Genomic DNA, 20,314 nt, shown 5'->3' on the forward strand with positions numbered 1-20,314 from the left:
ATTCTCCTAATGATGTGATCCCGTTATCAACAACATCCAATGTCCATGGTCAGGAAACCGTAACCATCTATTGATCATCGAGCTAGTCAACTAGAGGCTTACTAGGGACATGGTGTCGTCTATGTACCCACACATGTATCTGAGTTTCCTATCAATACAATTATAGCATGGATAATAAACGATTATCATGAACAAGGAAATATAATAATAATAACTAATTTATTATTGCCTTTAGGGCATATTTCCAACACTGCATGCTGTCAGCCCTCCACGCTCCAGTCCTTCTTTCTCATCGCTACATGCGTTTTCTTCTCTCCTTTTCCTTTCTGTTTATCTGACGAAACCCAACAGGTAGCTTGCTAATCTTCAGTGGAACAACAGGTAAAGAGTTGCTTTGCATTCTTTCCGCTTGATTTTTTGGATTATATAAAAATATACTTATTTTTAGTTATACATCTGATATTTGCATTTTTCTCAACTTAATTTCTACTTGTGGGCGAGCTCTTTGTCATGTCTTTGCATTCGTTTCTAACTGGCACATGCCAATCACCATGCCACGAGAAACATGAGGTGTTTGCACAGCAAAGTCATCCGGTCGCTGCTAATCTTGCAATCAACAGAAAACTGGCATAAATACATGCTTATGGACTTGAACATTTTATTGAAAGTTAATGACCGGTAAAGCACGACAACCAACATGTAAACATTCTGCAAGGTCAACAACAATAGTGGATGTTTTGTATGCACTATAGATGCAGGACTTCTGCTGCAAGCAGGCAGCACACACTGAAAGCTGGAAATGAAAGAAGTTACCGTGATGTAATCCATGCCGTACTGGTCTTGCTGGAAAAGAAAGGACAAACTGTAATTCTGTAAACCTCAGTGTACACAATATGGTCGTGCAGAGTTTTGATTTTATATCTCTTATTTTCCTCAGTTGAGGAGATTTATCTAGCGACTGAAGACCGCACAAATAATCTCTTTAGTAGGTGTGAAAGCAATTGAGGAAATGCACAAACAACCAAGAAGATTGAAATACACACAATAGAATCATTCTGTTTGAAACGTCTTATAAAAACAAACGGAGGGAGTACATAGTATATTTGATTTTACACGGGGGGCGTAGACACTTGGCAAAATCAACTTAGTGTCTTGTGTATCAAATAAATTGAGTTATTTCCAGTAGGGCATTCCACTTTTCTTACAGGGAGCATAATTTTCAAGGCAACATAAAACCGTGCAGTGTATGATGTACTACTTTTGAACATATTCTGCCTTACCAAGTTTGAATTAGACATCTGTCGTTAACCTATACAGTATATTTTATGTGTTATATCTCTTCCTGCCACTTTGAAGGGAACGTCTCACCACCCCTGTTCTCAATTCGCTGTTACTCGTATATACAGTATATCTAGACAATGCTTCCCATTGTAGTCTGAGACAAAAATGAAGCCTCCTCAGCGCTTTGGATTTTCGGCCGTCAGATCGGTTTCTTGATGCGATTCAGGCCGTCGGATCTCGGGCTCGGCTCACATGAAGCGTCGGATATTTACCAAATCGCTGTGAGCCGTCGGATAAAATTTCAATTGCAACAGAATGTAAATACCGTACCCCCACCAGGGCATTTCGCTCATTTCGCATAGTGGGGGTATAAAAGGGGCCCGCTCCTTTGACGGAGACCTAGCCGCCTCCTCCCTCGCTCGCTCCTGCAGCCGCCTCCCTCCCTCCCTCCCACACAGCTGCCTCGCGGCGGCGGCTCCTGCGCCCGCGTTCTTCCTTCCCCAACACGCCACCGCGTGGCCCCGCACGCCTAGGCGGCTCCTTCCTCTCCTCCCCACCCGCGTTGTTGCCCCCGCTCGTCCCCGCTCCCTCGCGCCCTCCCCTTCTCCCCGCCCTCTCGCTGCTCAGCAGGAGGAGCGCGGCTCACCGTCGTGGACTACGGCGCTCCTCCCGCCTCTCCCCATCGCGCCGCCCCCCGCCTCTCCATGGAGCCTGCTTCCTCACCCATATCCCCGGCGGCCAGATCCACGACGCCGTCCTCCTCCACGACCACGCAGCCGCAACGGTGGAGGAGGAGCCATGGATCCCGAACCCTAGCCCGTGGGCATCAGGCAGGAGGAGGCGACCACGCAGCCATGGATCTGTGGGTACGAATCCCTCCTCTTCTCCTATCTCGCTGTCTCTGTCTCTCTCTGACCCCTCCCCGTCTCTTCTCCCTCCCTCTCTGACCCATTCCCATCTCCATGACCATGACCAGGGCGAAGCCATGGAAGGGCCACCACCAACAGCACCTATGGTCATGGAGCGCCGTCGCCGCCTGGACCAAGCTCCCTGCTCCACTGACCAAGAACGCTCGATTCCGGCCGCCTGCAGCACATCAGGCCATCAGCTAACAGGTCCCTTATCTTGTTCCTCGATTAGTTTGTTGTTCTGACCGCCTGCAATACAAACCAAACTTAACTGATATGTGAGCCTGCAGTACAAACCAAACTGAACTTATCTTCTTTCTCTGAATATGTATGCCATGGTTTGACCTTTAGATATAGCAGTTCTGAAATTAGATATTGTTCTGAAAATCAGATATTGTTGAATTTAAGAGAAGCTACAGCAATCAATCGTAGCTAACTGGTTGTATGGATTCACATGGTTTCCAGAACTCTTTTCATAGCTTGCTGCTCAATTGGTGGAGGACAATATGTGCACTACTTTTCTTGATCAAGTCACTTTTCTATCATGTTTGAGCTCACCAATGGTGATGTAGTCAACATATATCTCTTCTTCAGCTAACCTGTTCATGCCAAGGGCTTAAGTATGGGTGATCATTCTTTTCACTTTCTCTGAATCTCCTACCTTTTATGAACCAAAAGATCTTATAGGGAGCTGGTAAAAATAGAATATATTAAATTTGTTTTAGTACTTTTTTTAGTGCTGAAAATTTATGCCTTGATTTGCCATTGTATAGTGACTGTTCAGAAAATTTATGTCTTGATTTTCCATCGTATAGTGACGGTACATGATATGTTGTATTGTTCATTTACAAACTAATTACTATACTTTTCATTGGCAGCAACAAAAGGAAAAGGATGGTGTGCAACAAAAGGAAAATGATGGTGTGCAACAAAAGAAAAAAAAGAGATGACGTGGAGCCTCAAGTACAAGTGAAGAAGTTATATTTGTGGATATGTCAGAAAGGCATTAGGCTACTGCCTGTGACTGTTTTACCTTGATTTGCCAGGCATCCCAGGAGATGGGAGTTGCTTATTTTGCTCTGTGGTACATAGAGCATGCGTCCTCTCAGGGAAACCTATACCTAATGAAAATCTTAAATGAAAGCTAGCTGATGAATTCAGGAAGCAGCTATACAAATCCATCATTGTTTAGGCCGCTGATGAATCTGTCACTAGACGGGAAGAGACTTAATGGTTAGTTGATGAACATTGTTGTTGTTATGTTTGCTCTTCTGGTTTTAAAATGTAAATGTGGCGTCGATAATTATTATCGATACATTTTGAACTGTTGTGTTTCCTTGCATCCATGATTGACAGGTTTGTTGAAGGCGATTTCATACATACATTCCAGATTAGGCGACCACATGTGTGTGGTTGTGAGCCCGAACTGTTCATGGCTTCACATGTTCTCCAGTAAGTAATTGGACTTGTTATGCATTCTTCATGGATACAAGGGTGGCTGGCCAACAATAACTCTTTTAAGCTTATTACATGCAGTGTTCTCATTTGGGTTCAGTATCTACATATATGAACATAGTGACTATTATCCCAAGCGCGCGTAGGGAGCTCTTGCTTGCTACACCAGCGACAGGCGCATGAGCTTTCCGATCCACGGCAACACCAGTCAACAGGGTATGTTCTGAACCGTTAATCGATTCTCCTCTGCTTTTTTTGATCTGGTCAACCAGGGTTTGTGCATCTATGTGGTTTTTCTGTCCTTCGTGTTATTACAAAAATCTTTAGGATGCTCTCACTGGTAAGCATGGTTAGCTTCAGATACATGTTATAGAAAGTCCAAGCACCCTGATAGCTTCACCCTTTTATGCTATTTTGTTAAGTGGTGATGGTATATAACTGGAATTATCTGAACACAATGGTCCTCTGTCTGATATTTTCATACGTCAAATCATATAATCCGGTTTGATGGGGGTCGACTTTTTAAAATTCCTATTGTATATGATTCATGCAGGTACGACGAGGATTCATTGTAAGGAAAGTTAGTCTGGCCTCAGATTTTACATGGTCTGATGCTCAAACACCAATGGAATTGTTCAAGTCGTGCTCAGCGATGATCATTGCAGGCTCCATTTGTTATTAAAATCTGCTAATTGTTGTGTTCTCTTTACTTTGTATTTTATAAACTGCTACACATATCTGGCCTTTTGCTCAGTCAATTGTGAGTTAGGAAGTGCGGCTTGCCGCACCCGGCTGGAATCTTAATTGTATGAGGGTGAACAACAAATGACTGGATACATGGTTTATGCATATTTGTGTGAACTTTTAAACCAACAAACATGTTAATTATTTTCTTTACTTACTCTAGCAAACAGTAGTCTTGATTTATGTATTGGAATATTAGTTGTGTGCAATGTTCTTACTGTTACATGACAACTATTGCTTCTGAACCCCCTCCTTTTATTCGCTCTACTTTGTAATGTAATAGAGCTGCTATCGCATGTTGATACTTGACATTACTGCTATGCTTTAGGCATGTTTTTTTTATCAATTAGCTTCTGCTTTTTTGATAAACATGAATTTGTTCTCTTCCTTTTCTATCAAATTGGCACATATATGGTATTGTTTGTCAGTTCTTTTAAGCATAGTGGTACATAAGAGTTTTGATTTTTTTTGTTCTGCTTTGGATGAATTGTTGTTCTAGCGGCGGATGATTTTTTCCTTCTCTTCACAAATCAAGGATCGGCTTATTGTCCTGGTTATATGCACCGAGTGGAACAGAGCTTGCATCTGTTCTTTTTTATTGCTTTGAAATGTTTCCAAAAACATTATACCATGATTTGCTCTAATTCTATCAACTCAATGGTGGAAACCAAATATTTTTTTTAGATCCTGTCATGTCTTCCCGATCATTAGTTCATGTATGGTTTTAGATGTTCTGTGTGATTATTCCTTGTCGTATGAGTAGATGGTTGTGGATTCAATCTGTTTGGCCGTTGCTCTGTCAAGAAACATGTGGCCTGCGTATGTATATGATATTTTAGCGGCCCTTCTGTTTGCTGGTTATGATGTGTCATGATGGTGAAATAAATTGTGGATTTCGATTCAAGCCTTGAGTCATGAAAATCCAATAAGAGGTAGTCCGTGTATGATCATTAGGCTATGATTTTTTATGTTCCAATGTATGGTTCTTGGTATGGTTTTGGCATCTAAGGGGCTGTTTGGTTTGTGACTAACTTTGCCAAATGTTGCCACACCTAAAGCTAGGCAAGTTTGACTAACTTAGGTGAGTGTTTGGGTCAAGCCACACCTTCGGCAAGCCACACTTGGACCCCACATGGCATACACATACAAAATGTGGCAAGATTCCCTTAGGCTTGCCAACTTGTGGCTTTCATTTTGGTGAACTAACCTTAGGCAAGCTTGGCAAAAATATGTGGCAAAGTTTGGCAATGCTAGGCTTAGAACCAAACAGCCCCTAAGTTATTGTTGGTCATGTGTGGTGTTGTTGCTTATTTAGGTTTGTTCTTTTGAGATGCACAGGGGCGTTGTTAGGATTTGTCCGTGCTTTCTAGAACCGTTGCTGGGGAAAATTCTTGTCACTATTGTTTGGTGCCGTTGTTAAGGCTTGCTGCTTCTTTGGACTGCCTTTGTTGCAGGTGATTCTCTTCTACCATTCTCTGTTTTGTATGTTGGCATCCATGTAGTTTCGGAATGAATTGTTTGTTGGAGCAACTTGCCTTTTCTTTATCCACTGGTTTAAGTATAAAAGTTCAGGTTTAAGTTGTTTGTACCTGCTGGTAATCTGTTGCTTTGGTGACTCGGCTGTTCATGCCCATTATCTGTGACAACAATCATTATATACTACTATCAATGTATGTACATGCTTTGCAAGTGCTCCCTTTTTAGAACTACACCTCTATAGTCATTTTTTGCTTTAAGACAACGATCATTATCTGTTACTATAAATGTCACTCAGTTCTTACAAGTACATACTTTGCAAGTGCTACATTCTTGTCTTTCTGAAGAGTCAATGTATCCTGATTACCGGCAATATCGATTTATTTAATATATTTGAAAATCAATTAAGTTAGCATGTGTTGGTACAGACTACTCCCTCTAATGTTTTTTTAAAGGCTCCCTCTAATAGTTTGTCTGTGTATGTTTCTTTTCTCTGCCAGCCTTACTAAAATTGGAGATGTAATGTTTTGGCTACTAATTAGTAAGAATGGCAAGATAAGATTTAGCCTATGAATGCACGACCCATTTGCTGCTCCCTCCCCTATGGGCGATTCAACCTCATGCCCCGCCTCCGCTCAACCCAAGCCCCGTTCATCCAGGTTTGTTGATCCGTCTCCCTTCTCCTCATCTCTCTCTCTCTTCAGGATACTTTTACATGTATTGTATATTTTCTTAAGTCATATTACCCTGAACAGATCCTAGGATTTTCAAAGGCACATGTTTTTGGTTTGGGACATGAACATAGATGCCTCTAATTATAATTTCTGCAATATAAATACTCACCAGCATATGATGATGTGCATCTACTCTTTTCTAAGAATGAAATATGCGACTCTCCTTTGGATAAAGCAGCTGGTTTGTTCAAGAGTACCTGCCCTTAAGTTTTATGTCTGTCAAATGAACATCACATTCACCACTCCTGGAAAAAGAATGGTTTGAATTAATTTACACTTTGTCATATGCCTTAATGTGCTTTGCTTAACCGCACCATATAACTTCAGTCTCCCTCACTGCAACACTTCTCTGTTACATATACTAAGATGTATCTTCTGGAGTTTCTCAATCCAACCATTGAGCAAATGCCAATTAGACCCATGTGGATGTGTGCAAGATCATGTTCGTTTAATAGAAGGCAAATACAAAAGGGATATATGTGTCAATTTGTCAAGGCAGCTAGAAGGGATATATGGGTCTTCGTCTACAAGGAGACTCGGGGGCACCGGCTTTCACACTGTTCATAACCTTTCCTAATGTTAACTCATGTTTAGTCTGCTTCAGTTGATAGGAACATTATATGACCAGTAATAACCAAGCGATGTTGTTTTTTAGCAGGCCGTACGGTGTTGTTTGATCGCTCAGCTAAAGGGTCTCCAACCAGGATGCATCAAGGCATATGCTAGCACCATGGGGAAACAAATCGTGAACATGCTTGGTGAACTCGCCACAAAGGAGGTCGCCCGGCTGTGGAGGTTTAAAGACTATGTTGATGCCATGATGGACAATATGCAAGATCTGGAAGCCGTTTACACGATGCGGATGATAGGCCGCGCCAAGGAGGGAGAGACGGGGAAGTTGTTGGGAGGTGGCTCGCCAAATTCAAGTCTGTCACCTAAGACGGAGGACGTGCTGAACGACCTGGACGCTGCAGATCAACATGGACATGGACTTTTCACTTTCTAGAGTAACACACTGACATGGCATAGTAGTAGGCGATGGTTCTTTCATTATAACGGCTTATAATTATCATCAGACTCATACTATTATGCAAATGCTTCCTATGATTTCATTGGTTAAATTGTATAATTGTGATAGGTTCATATATCAATGTCAAGAAAGAGCTGAGCAACGGGACGACCTGACAAAGCTATCAAATATTAGGTTACATGGCAGCTACTTAGGCAATTTATATTGCACAGGCCTTATGGATCCCTTTGTCTATAATTACTGAACTACCATATTTAATTTGTGATGACTCATCGTGTTGGTTTACTTTTGGAATCAAAATGTTATGTTGCTAAGCCTTTGGTGTAAATGATTGCACCACCTTTTGGTCCAGTCTGGATGGATGCCATGTGTTGGACACAATTATGTATCTATGAAGACATTCTTGGTTCCTTGACATGTCAACTTATTGAATTTGAAGCACGTCCTACTATGTTAGGTTGTATGTGACCGCACCCAGCAGGGGTGTGATGTTTACTACACAACCTTCTTCTTGTAGATGTTGTTGGGCCTGCAAGTACACAAGTTTATAAGACAGTAGCAAATTTTCCTCAAGTGGATGACTTAAGGTTTATCAATCCGTAGGAGGCGTAGGATGAAGATGATCTCTCTCAAACAACCCTGCAACCAAATAACAAAGAGTCTCTTGTGTCCCCAACACACCAAATATAATGGTAAATTGTATAGGTGCACTAGTTCGGCGAAGAGATGAAGATACAAGTGTAAAATAGATAGTATATATAGGTTTTTGTAATATGAAATAATAAAAACAGCAAGGTAACAAGTGGTAAAAGTGAGCGTAAACGATATTGCAATGGTAGGAAACAAGGCCTAGGGTTCATACTTTTACTAGTGCAAGTTCTCTCAACAATAATAACATAGATAGATCATATAACAAGCCCTCAACATGCAACAAAAAGTCACTCCAAAGCCACTAATAGCGGAGAACAAACGTAGAGATTATGGTAGGGTACGAAACCACCTCAAAGCTATCCTTTTTGTTCTATCTATTCAAGAGTTCGTAGTAAAATAACATAAAACTATTCTTTTCGCTCAATCCATCATAGAGTTCATACTAGAATAACACCTTAAGACACAAATCAACCAAAACCCTAATGTCACCTAGATACTCCATTGTCACCTCAAGTATCCGTGGGCATGATTATATGATATGCGTCACACAATCTCAGATTTATCCAACCAACATAAAAGTACTTCAAAGAGTGCCCCAAAGCTACTATCGGAGAGTCAAGAACGTGTGCCAACCCCTATGCATAGGTTCATGGGTGGAACCCGCAAGTTGGTCACCAAAACATACATCAAGTGACGCATGATATCCCATTGTCACCACAGATAATCACGGCAAGACATACATCAAGTGTTCTCATAAAGACTCAATCCAATAAGATAACTTCAAAAGGGAAACTCAATTCATCACAAGAGAGTAGAGGGGGAGAAACATCATAAGATCCAACTACAATAGCAAAGCTCGGGATACATCAAGATCGTGCCATAGAGGAACACGAGAGAGAACACGAGAGAGAGAGAGAGAGATCAAACACATAGCTACTGGTACATACCCTCAGCCCCGAGGGTGAACTACCCCCTCCTCGTCATGGATAGCGCCGGGATGATGAAGATGGCCTCCGGTGATGGGACCCCCCTCCGGCAGGGTGCCGGAACAGGGTCCCGATTGGTTGTTGGTGGCTACAGAGGCTTGCGGTGGCAGAACTCCCGATTTAGGTTCTGTTCTGGAAGTTTTAGGGTACGTGAATATATATGGGTGCAGGGGGTACGTCGGTGGAGCTACGGGGGCCCCACGAGGCAGGGGGGCGCGCCCAGGGGGGTAGGGCGCGCCCCCCACCCTCGTGAGCACCTCCCATATCTCCTGACGTGCACTCCAAGTCCATCGGGTGACTTTCCTTCCAAAAATAACTTCTCCAGTTGATTTCGTTTCGTTTTGACTCCGTCTGATATTCCTTTTCCTCGAAACACCGAAATAGGCATAAAACAACAAATCCAGTCTGGGCCTCCAGTTAATAGGTTAGTCCCAAAAATAATATAAAAGTGAAAAATAAAGCCCATAATCATTCAAAACACATAGTTAATATAGCATGAATGCTTCATAAATTATAGATACATTGGAGACGTAGCATCCCCAAGCTTAATTCCTACTCGTCCTCGAGTAGGTAAATGATAAAAGAAAGAATTTATGAAGTGTGAATGCTAGAGGTGCACAAGTTTGATCAATGATAATTTCAATCACCTTTACTAGCATCATTATATGTCATAACAGTAGTTCATCTCATAAAACTTTTCACGAACTAGTAACAAGCAATTCACATGTCAAAGCATAGACCATAAACTTTCTTGAAAACTAGCAAACTTCATTCTTAGTCATCAAAACAATTGCAATTCATCTTATTTTCAGGAATAGCAAACTCCACATACTCAACTATCATATAGTCTTCTACAATTGCTAACACTCACGCAATACTTGTGGTTATGAAGTTTTAATCAGACACAGAGAAAGATTGGGGCTTATAATGTTGCCTCCAAACGTATTCCCCTTTGGGTGATGTCAACAATAATAGTTCATGCTAACGTACATCCAATTGGATATATATATCAGGATCACCCCACCATGAAGTGCTTGCCAAAGGATAAAATGAAAAAGGGAAAGGTGAAGATCACCTTGACTCTTGCATAAAGTAAAAGATAGGCCCTTCGCAGAGGGAAGCAGGGATTTGCAGAGGTGCCAGAGCTCAGTTTTAAAATAGAGATAAATAATTTTGAGAGGTATGATCTCAATGTCAACATAACAACCAAGAGTTCTCAATATCTTCCATACTACATACATTATAGGCGGTTCCCAAACAGAATGGTAAAAGTTTTTACTCCCCCAACCACCAACAAGCATCAATCCATGGCTTGCTCGAAACAACGAGTGCCTCCAACTAACAACAATCCTGGGGGAGTTTTGTTTAATTATTTTGATTTGATTTTGATCTTTTGATCATGGGACTGGGCATCCCAGTTACCGCCACTTTCTCGTGAATGAGGAGCGGAGTTCACTCCTCTTGAGAATAACCCACCTAGCATGGAAGACACTGACAACCCTTAGTTGCTACATGAGCAATTCAGGCATACAAAACAGATTATAATTTAAAGGTTTAGAGTTTGACACATGCAAATTTACTTGGAACGGCAGGTAAATACCGCATATAGGTAGGTATGGTGGACACTCATGGCAAAAACTTGGTTCAAGGGTATTGGATGCACAAGCAGTATTCCCGCTTAGTACAGATATTTAGGCTAGCAAGGGGAGAAAGGCAAGCTCAACATGTTTTAATGATCCATGACAATATACTTTAACTGAGATGCGAGAAAACATAACCCATTACGTTGTCTTTCTTGTCAAACATCAACTCTTTAGCATGTCATACTTAATGAGTGCTCACAATTATAAAAGATGTCTATGATAATATATTTATATGTGAAATCTCTCTTCCTTCAATATTCTTTCATGAATTGTTCAAATGACTAATACAATGCTTGCTAACCGTCAATAAATTTACAACCTCTACTTCTTAGATGTGAAGTCATTACTCCCCATGGGATAAGCAAATGAAACATATATAAATTCAGATTTATGACATTCAACTCATTCAACCATTTACTCATAGGATATAAGCGAAGCACACGAGTAAACGACAAACTACTCAAAAAGACAGAAGTGAAGATCAATGAGTAGCTAAATAATTATGCAACTATGTAAGGAATCTCTCTCATAAAAGAATTTCAGATCTTGGTATTGTATTCAAGCAACAAGAAAATCAAAATAAAATGACACTGCAAGGATAGCACAACTCATGTGAAGAAGCAAAAATTTAGGCTCAACCGATACTAACCGATGATTGTTGAAGAAGAAAGGTGGGATGCCTACCGGGGCATCCCCAAGCTTAGATGCTTGAGACTTCTTGAAATATTATCTTGGGGTGCCTTGGGAATCCCCAAGCTTGAAATTTTGTGTCTCCTTAATTCCTTTCATGTCACGGTTTCTCTTTTTATCAAAAGCTTCATTCACAACAAACTCAACAAGAACTCGTGAGATAGGTTAGTATAAACCAATGCAAACCTTATCATCTTCTACTGTAACAAATCACTAACATTATTATTCAACATTGAATACTAAATGTCTCTGCATATTTAATACTCCTATCCTCAAATAGAATCATTAAACAAGCAAACATATGCAAACAACGCAAACATAACAGCAATCTGCCAAAACAGTACAGTCTGTAAAGAATGCAAGAGTATCAATACTTCCCTGATCCAAAAAATTATGAACTAAAATTCCCACTTTAATAAATTTATCTGAGCTTAATATTCAAAAAGATTCAACGTTAGACCATGCTCTGACTTTTCTAGGGAATTTTTGCAACAACGGTAAACTTTTTGTTTTCAAACAGCAACATGCATACTAGCAAAATAAGCATGGCAAAGGCTATCCTTGACTTTTTTATTGAAACTAAAGATGCAAAACATTATTCTAACTAACAAAAAGGAAAAACTAATAAAAGAAAATGACGCTCCAAGCAAAACACATATCATGTGGCGAATAAAAATATAGCTCCAAGTAAAGTTACCGATGAACGAAGACGAAAGAGGGGATGCCTTCCGGGGCATCCCCAAGCTTAGTTGCTTGGTTGTCCTTGAACGTTACCTTGGGGTGACTTGGGCATCCCCAAGCTTAGGCTATTCCCACTTCTTATTCTATAGTCCATCGAATCTTTACCCAAAACTTGAAAACTTCAACCACACAAAACTCAAAACAAAACTCGTAAGCTCCGTTAGTATAAGAAAATAAAACCACCACTTAGGTACTGTAATGAACTCATTATAAATTCATATTGGTGTAATATCTATTGTATTCTAACTTCTCTATGGTTCATACCACTTAATACTAGCCATAGATTCATCAAAATAAGCAAACAACACATAGAAAACAGAATCTGTCAAAAACAGAACAGTTTGTAGTAATATGTATCAAACGTATACTTCTGGAACCCCAAAAATTATGAAATACATTTCTGGACCTGAGAAATTTGTCTATTAATCATCTGCAAAAAGAATCAACCTAAAATCACTCTCCAATAAAAAATGGAAGCTATTCTCGTGAGCGCTAAAGTTTCTGTTTTTCACAGCAAGATCATATAAACTTCACCCAAGTCTTCCCAAAGGTTCTACTTGGCACTTTATTGAAACAAAAGCTATAACACATGATTAATACGGTAGCATAATCATGTGGACACACAAAAACAGTAAGGATAAATATTGAGTTGTCTCCCAACAAGCGCTTTTCTTTAATGCCTTTCTAGCTAGGCATGATGATGGCAATGATGCTCACATAAAAGATAAGAATTGAAACATAAAAAGAGCATCATGAAGCATATGACTAGCACATTTAAGCCTAACCCACTTCCTATGCATAGGGATTTTGTGAGCAAACAACTTATGGGAACAATAATCAACTAGCATAGGAAGGTAACACAAGCATAACTTCAAAATTTTAAGCACATAGAGAGGAAACTTGACATTAATGCAATTCCTACAAGCATATGTTCCTATCTCATAATAATTTTCAGTAGCATCATGAATGAATTCAACAATATAACCAGCACCTAAAGCAATCTTTTCCTGATCTACAAGCATAGAAAATTTACTACTCTTAATATAAGCAAAATTCTTCTCGTTCAGAATAGTGGGAGTATCATGAGAGACTTGAACACTAAAAATTATTTTCACATTAAAGAGTAATGTTCAGAAAAAGGGTAATCATAATCATGACAAGATTTGTAAATATAATCCTCACTACTTTTTATAGCATAAGTTTCATCACAATAATCATCATAAGTAGCAACTTTGTTCTCATCATAATCGATTGAAACCTCTCCCAAGATAGTGGAATCACTAAATAAAGTTGACACTCTTCCAAATTCACTTTCATATTCATCACAATAAGATTCAACATCCTCCAAAATAGTGGGATCACTACTTCCTAAAGTTGACACTCTTCCAAACTCACTTTCATTAATATAATCATCATAAAGAGGCATGCTATCATCATAAGAACTTTGCATATCAAAACTTGGGATGCTAAAAATATTAACTTCATTAAACGTAGCATCCCCAAGCTTGGGACAAACATTAATTCCATAAAATATATTCTCAAATATTCCATCCTCATCAAACATAGCTTCCCCAAGTTTGAGCCCTTTCATATCATAAGCATAATCACTCTCATCATTAAAAATATGAATAGCACCAATAGTATAGCAATTATCATCATCACAAGTAGTAGTAGGAGCAACATCATTTGGGAGGGATACCTTTTTACCTTTGTTGCTCCTTCTTTTCTTTTTCTTCTTCAAATTATGTGTAGGTTCAACCTTCCTCTTTGAGCTCCTTATTGATGAGATTGGCTGAATAGAAAGCTCCTCCTCGTTACCTGATTCATCATAAGAAATAATAGGAGGAGATTGGGAAGCCTTTTCCCTTTCATTAGTATTCTCATCATCTTCCATTTGCTTTCTTTTCTTTAGATAATTGGCAATATAAGGATTTTCAATGCAATTCTTCGCACAATACATATAAATTTTCTCTAGATCAAAATCAAGAATTTTATCAAGACTAAATTTTGGAATACCCTCAGTTATACGTTTCATTTCTTCATAACCCAAAAGAAGGCTAAGCTCTTTATGATGCCCAAGGATAATCAAATTATCACAATATTTGGACACGACTTGATCATAAAAGAAATAGCATTGGAGCTTCAAATGACCATGTTCATTGCAAAGTTCACAAGGAGCGCGAAAAATATTGAATCTTTTAGCACATTCATCTAGCTCTTCTTGCAACAATTTGGTTTCTAAGTACTTATGCCTCTTGCAATATCTATCTTCCCTATTTGGTGTGTACTTACAAACCCAATGCACTCCACAAAAATTGACATGTTTATAGGAGACATTTTCATCATAACTAGTGCGATCATCATTAGCATCATGGATATTCAAAGAATTCGTACTAACAACATTGCAATCATGCTCATCATTCAAATATTTAGTGCCAAACAATTTAGAGATTTCTTCTTCTAGCACTTGAGCACAATTATCCTTTCCATCATACTCACGAAAGATATTAAAAAGGTGAAGCGTATGAGACAAACTTAACTGCATTTTTTTGGTAGTTTTTCTTTATAAACTAAACTAGTGCTAAAACAAGAAACAAAAAGATTCGATTGCAAGATCTAAAGATATACCTTCAAGCACTCACCTCGCCAGAAAAGAGCTTAGTGACTGAGTGTGAGTACCCTTTACCTAGCCTCCCCGGCAACGGCGCCAGAAAAGAGCTTGATGTCTACTACACAACCTTCTTCTTGTAGACGTTGTTGGGCTTGCAAGTGCACAGGTTTGCAGGACAGTAGCAAATTTCCCTCAAGTGGATGACCTAAGGTTTATCAATCCGTAGGAGGCGTAGGATGAAGATGGCCTCTCTCAAACAACCCTGCAACCAAATAACAAAGAGTCTCTTGTGTCCCCAACACACCCAATACAATGGTAAATTGTATAGGTGCACTAGTTCGGCGAAGAGATGAAGATATAAGTGCAAAATAGATAGTAGATATAGGTTTTTGTAATCTGAAATAATAAAAACAGCAAGGTAACAAATGGTAAAAGTGAGCGTAAACGGTATTGCAATGGTAGGAAACAAGGCCTAGGGTTCATACTTTCACTAGTGCAAGTTCTCTCAACAATAATAACATAGATAGATCATATAACAAGCCCTCAACATGCAACAAAAAGTCACTCCAAAGCCACTAATAGCGGAGAACAAATGTAGAGATTATGGTAGGGTACGAAACCACCTCAAAGCTATCCTTTCTGTTCTATCTATTCAAGAGTTCGTAGTAAAATAACACAAAGCTATTCTTTTCGCTCAATCCATCATAGAGTTCATACTAGAATAACACCTTAAAAGACAAATCAACCAAAACCCTAATGTCACCTAGATACTCCATTGTCACCTCAAGTATCCGTGGGCATGATTATACGATATGCGTCACACAATCTCAGATTCATCCAACCAACATAAAAGTACTTCAAAGAGTGCCCCAAAACTACTACCGGAGAGTCAAGAACGTGTGCCAACCCCTATGCATAGGTTCATGGGTGGAACCCGTAAGTTGGTCACCAAAACATACATCAAGTGACGCATGATATCCCATTGTCACCACAGATAATCACGGTAAGACATACATCAAGTGTTCTCATAAAGACTCAATCCAATAAGATAACTTCAAAAGGGAAACTCAATTCATCACAAGAGAGTAGAGGGGGAGAAACATCATAAGATCCAACTACAATAGCAAAGCTCGGGATACATCAAGATCGTGCCATAGAGGAACACGAGAGAGAACACGAGAGAGAACACGAGAGAGAGAGATCAAACACATAGCTACTGGTACATACCCTCAGCCCCCGAGGGTGAACTACCCCCTCCTCATCATGGATAGCGCCGGGATGATGAAGATGGCCTCCGGTGATGGGATCCCCCTCCGGCAGGGTGCCGGAACAGGGTACCGATTGGTTTTTGGTGGCTACAGAGGCTTGCGGCGGCGGAACTCCCGATCTAGGTTCTGTTCTGAAAGTTTTAGGGTACGTGAGTATATATGGGTGCAGGGGGTACGTCGGTGGAGCTACGGGGGCCCCACGAGGCAGGGGGCGCGCCCAGGGGGGGTAGGGCGCGCCCCCCACCCTTGTGAGCACCTCCCGTATCTCCTGACGTGCACTCCAAGTCCATCGGGTGGCTTTCCTTCCAAAAATAACTTCTCCAGTTGATTTCGTTCCGCTTTGACTCCGTCTGATATTCCTTTTCCTCGAAACACTGAAATAGGCATAAAACAACAAATCTGGGCTGGGCCTCCGGTTAATAGGTTAGTCCCAAAAATAATATAAAAGTGGAAAATAAAGCCCATAATCATTCAAAACACATAGTTAATATAGCATGAATGATTCATAAATTATAGATACGTTGGAGACGTATCAGGGTGCGTGGGTGCGGCAAGCCGCACTTTCCATCTAGTTCTTTAGGGATGCTAATGATTCCAATGATGTTATCGGGGGGCTAATACGATGGGCCTTCTTGGTGTGTGTGAGAACATACATCAGGGTTTGCAAGACAAGCAGAAGTGGAAAAAATGTCAAAGTTATGGTGATGTAGTCAAAACTCAGCCAGACCAAACATTTGTCATGTGTCTTCGTGAAACAACAGCATAATATGAATGCCTATTTGCACATGTTTGTCTTGTTCAGTGACTATGAAGAACTACTTCATCACTTCATAGCGTTGATTTAGAAGAATTTTCATGACATTTTTTTTGAAACGGAGGCAATAGATTTTCCTTATATATTATTGACCGACCTACAGGGAGCCAGCCCCCGTATCGCCCCCGGGAGGGGTGACTTGGGTGGAACCCTAGCGCAGATGCCACCCCTTCCCTTCGATCATGCTCCCCTCCGCCACTACGAAGGACGCCTTCGGTCAAAGGCCGCTCATCCTCCTTGCGCGACTGATGGCGGCGGGGCGGGAACTCCGGCCGGAGCTTCACGGCGGCCCTGGACGGCATGGTTCGTCCAGCGGAGATGGGGTACCGGGGCGGCGGCCCCGGATTTCTTGGGCGACCACGACTGTCGCCGTGGCCGTGAGGGCGGAACGTGCAACTGGTTTGGAGTGCTCGGTGCGGCTCAATTGGATATGTTAGTCCACCAATCTCTGACAGAATCCTCGATGTGCCAATCCGAAATTTCGAAGTCAATCAAGTGCAACCAATCATTAACCATGTTTCAAAGGCGCAAGGAGAGGACACATATCACAATTAGGCTATCCACGTTTGGCCAATGATGGTCCATGATGAAGGTAGCGAAGGAGAAATGGTACGGTGCACATGATGGCCAAAAAGAAAGGAGGAAAATAATATTCACGCTTATACTATGTAGTAAAAAAAACTAAACATATGTTGCGCTCTATCCATTTGAAAAATAAAATAAGTGACCCGCACATACTTTGCTTGTTATTTGGTGGCAATGCACGGGTATTTAGCTAGTATGCATCAAAGGAGGAAACATGACATAGAAAAAGATCATATAGTACAAGGTGACCCCTTAGATATGTCACTTAGGAGTCATTTCCTTCTAAATATGTTAGTATTATATTCCGAGTCGAACCGCCGGCGTTTTGGCTCCCGGGAGCAAATGCTCCCAGATGAACAACAATTCAGAAAAAGTAGTAAAATGCTTTTAAAAGGTTCTGAAACGGAGCTATAGTACAAAAGGTAGTATTATATTCCGAGTGGATGTCCGTGTTTGTGTCGCAATCATGTTTGACAATAATGCAAAATGGAGGTGTAGTGTTTCGTCGGTGAAAAAAACAAACTTGAAGTGACATTTTGGGGTAACATTTGTGTTTCAGTTTGTTTATTTAACATGCCAATATGTTTTAACCTTTTTGCTTAAAACTTTGCATGTAGCATTTGGATGTGATTATGAATACATAAAAAATTTGTTGGGACCTTTTAGACATTTCAAAAACCATTTTTGTGCACAGGAGCACGTGCTACCGGGAGCCAATTTGGATTTCCGAACCGTTAAATTTGGTTGTTGCCTTAATAGTTTTTTTTGTTATAAAAGTTCAGTTTAGTCCTTATCCATGTATGGGGTTGTCTATATTACTGCAAGGGGTACTGCACATGTACGTCTTTTTTTTAGGAAATGCCATCCTGGCTAGTTTTACTACAAAATAAATAGAAATTACACCGTCCACAAGTTTTTTTTTGAACTTCACCATCCACAAGTTTGGTAACGAGGCAGCCTCCTATGTACGATTAGTTTATCTCACAAAAATGTGAGATTTATTTGTTTTTGAAATATGCAAATATACAGAAAACATCCGAGTCAAGGGCGGTCAGATCGTGTGCATTATCAGTGATTTTTCATTTTCTTCATCATGAAAATTTAAGCGACGGAGGGTTGTTCACCACATCGCCAAGGTTGCTAGGAAGAACAAGGGAGGAGAACTGCTGATCAAGAGTCGACGTGAAAGATCAGGCCGCCTACACACATAAATTAGGGTCTAGCTGTTTGTGCTTCAGCAAACTGGGAACAAAATTTTTTTCAACGGAAAAAGTAGTGCAAACAGATAAGCACACACGCATCTGACATCAGTTGATTCTGCCCAGTTATTCTTCAGAGTATGGCGATAGAAGTACAGACGTACTACATGAGAGACATTACAAGAAAATGTTCAGGTTCATGGGAGGGTGAATTTAGGCGGAGGGCAGCCCAGCCTGCAGTCCACATCAGTTGCATAGCACACTCCCTTATTGTTGCCATACAAGCAGCAGTAACACAAGTCGCATGGCCGCATCAACTGCCTCTCGCATGAGAATATGTCCGGGCCATGCCCTTGACCTGCAAAACGTTTCCAAGATTAAGTACCTTAGCATATGCCGATGTAGATGATGTATCTAGCGACAAGCTTAGCGGGTTAGTCTACAACCAAATCGACCATGATGATGATTCATCAGAGAGGAAATGCGCAGCGCCCCTGAAAAACTACACTGCGCGGCGCATATTTTCGATTCGAGAAGTGGCAACTTACTCTGAGCGCGAGACGCGAAGCATCCGAGAAGAACCAGGAAAAGCGCCAGGAACTGGAAGGCCTGCTTCATGTAGTAGTTCGCCATTCGTGCGCGCGCAGGTGGTTCAAGATCGTCAGATAAGATGAGAGTGCGTACTACTCAGAGGATGATTTGGGCTACGGTTGATGTCGATGCGTATATATAGGCACACATGCGTTATGTTCGTTACTCCCAGGCCAGTCTTATCTGATTCACCGGGGCCGGTTTTCCTCCCAAAAAATATTTTCCTATTAATTTGATATAATGTGATGCCTCACAATGAGTAATAAATAAATTTATTACCTTCCAAAAAATGTCTTCCTGCAGTATTTGGTAGATTGTGTGCGGTGCTGGGACATGGAGTATGTGAGCTCGAGCTCACATACACACTTTGCTATAGTAAAATCAAAAAAATATTTAAAAGTTCAAAAAAATCTGAATCTTTTTGGCAACAAACATTGATGTATGTTACACACGTGTGCCAATTTTCGTGATGAAATGACATTTGTGAAGGCTTCGGCGAAAAAGACAAAATTATGCTAGAAAAAAAACTGTTTTTGAAAGCATTTTCGAGCATTGATTTTGTTTTTTTTCGCCGAGACCTGCATGAATGTCATTTTGTCATAAAATTTTACACGCATGCGAGAAAACATCAATGTTTGTTATCACAAAAAATCAGTTTTTTTTGAACTTTTTAATATATATTTTTGATTTTACTATAGCAAAGGGTGCATGTGAGCTCAAATTCACAAGAGCACTTTCGTACGAGACTGCAAAACCTCTCTATACGGGGTAAACTTTACTCAGGTTTGATATGTGTAACACTTCGGATCATGATTGATAAACTCTGATACACAGATCTATTACAGGATGAGAGATTGGGATCGGGAGAACAAGAAAATATGGGGGAAGACACGAAAAGAGAACTCTT

The 20,314-nt window shown here is 40.5% G+C and overlaps 1 protein-coding gene and 1 long non-coding RNA gene across 6 annotated transcripts; both read left to right on the plus strand.

The window, feature by feature from the left end:
* Positions 1-1,713: 1,713 nt before the first annotated feature.
* LOC119339155 lies at positions 1,714-4,493 on the plus strand. 4 transcript variants are annotated; one of them, XR_005164160.1, is made up of 7 exons: positions 1,714-2,147; positions 2,258-2,396; positions 2,655-2,815; positions 3,068-3,422; positions 3,546-3,641; positions 3,726-3,860; positions 4,198-4,493. It is a non-coding gene; the product is annotated as an uncharacterized LOC119339155 (long non-coding RNA). The 4 variants fall into 4 exon arrangements; XR_005164159.1 differs by having other exon boundaries at positions 2,655-2,809; XR_005164161.1 differs by lacking the exon at positions 2,655-2,815 and having other exon boundaries at positions 3,712-3,860.
* A 1,046-nt stretch (positions 4,494-5,539) lies between these two features.
* LOC119339172 lies at positions 5,540-7,942 on the plus strand. Of its 2 annotated transcripts, none has more exons than XM_037611319.1 (3): positions 5,540-5,842; positions 6,365-6,523; positions 7,254-7,942. In XM_037611319.1, the coding sequence occupies exons 2-3, from the start codon at positions 6,434-6,436 to the stop codon at positions 7,602-7,604; spliced, it is 441 nt and encodes a 146-aa protein (XP_037467216.1). In that variant the 5' UTR covers positions 5,540-5,842; positions 6,365-6,433; the 3' UTR covers positions 7,605-7,942. The 2 variants fall into 2 exon arrangements, with proteins under 2 accessions (XP_037467216.1, XP_037467222.1); XM_037611325.1 differs by having other exon boundaries at positions 7,257-7,942.
* The last annotated feature ends 12,372 nt before the right edge of the window (positions 7,943-20,314 follow it).

Source organism: Triticum dicoccoides, chromosome 1B (genome assembly GCF_002162155.2).
Source record: "Triticum dicoccoides isolate Atlit2015 ecotype Zavitan chromosome 1B, WEW_v2.0, whole genome shotgun sequence".
Taxonomy (NCBI): domain Eukaryota; kingdom Viridiplantae; phylum Streptophyta; class Magnoliopsida; order Poales; family Poaceae; genus Triticum; species Triticum dicoccoides.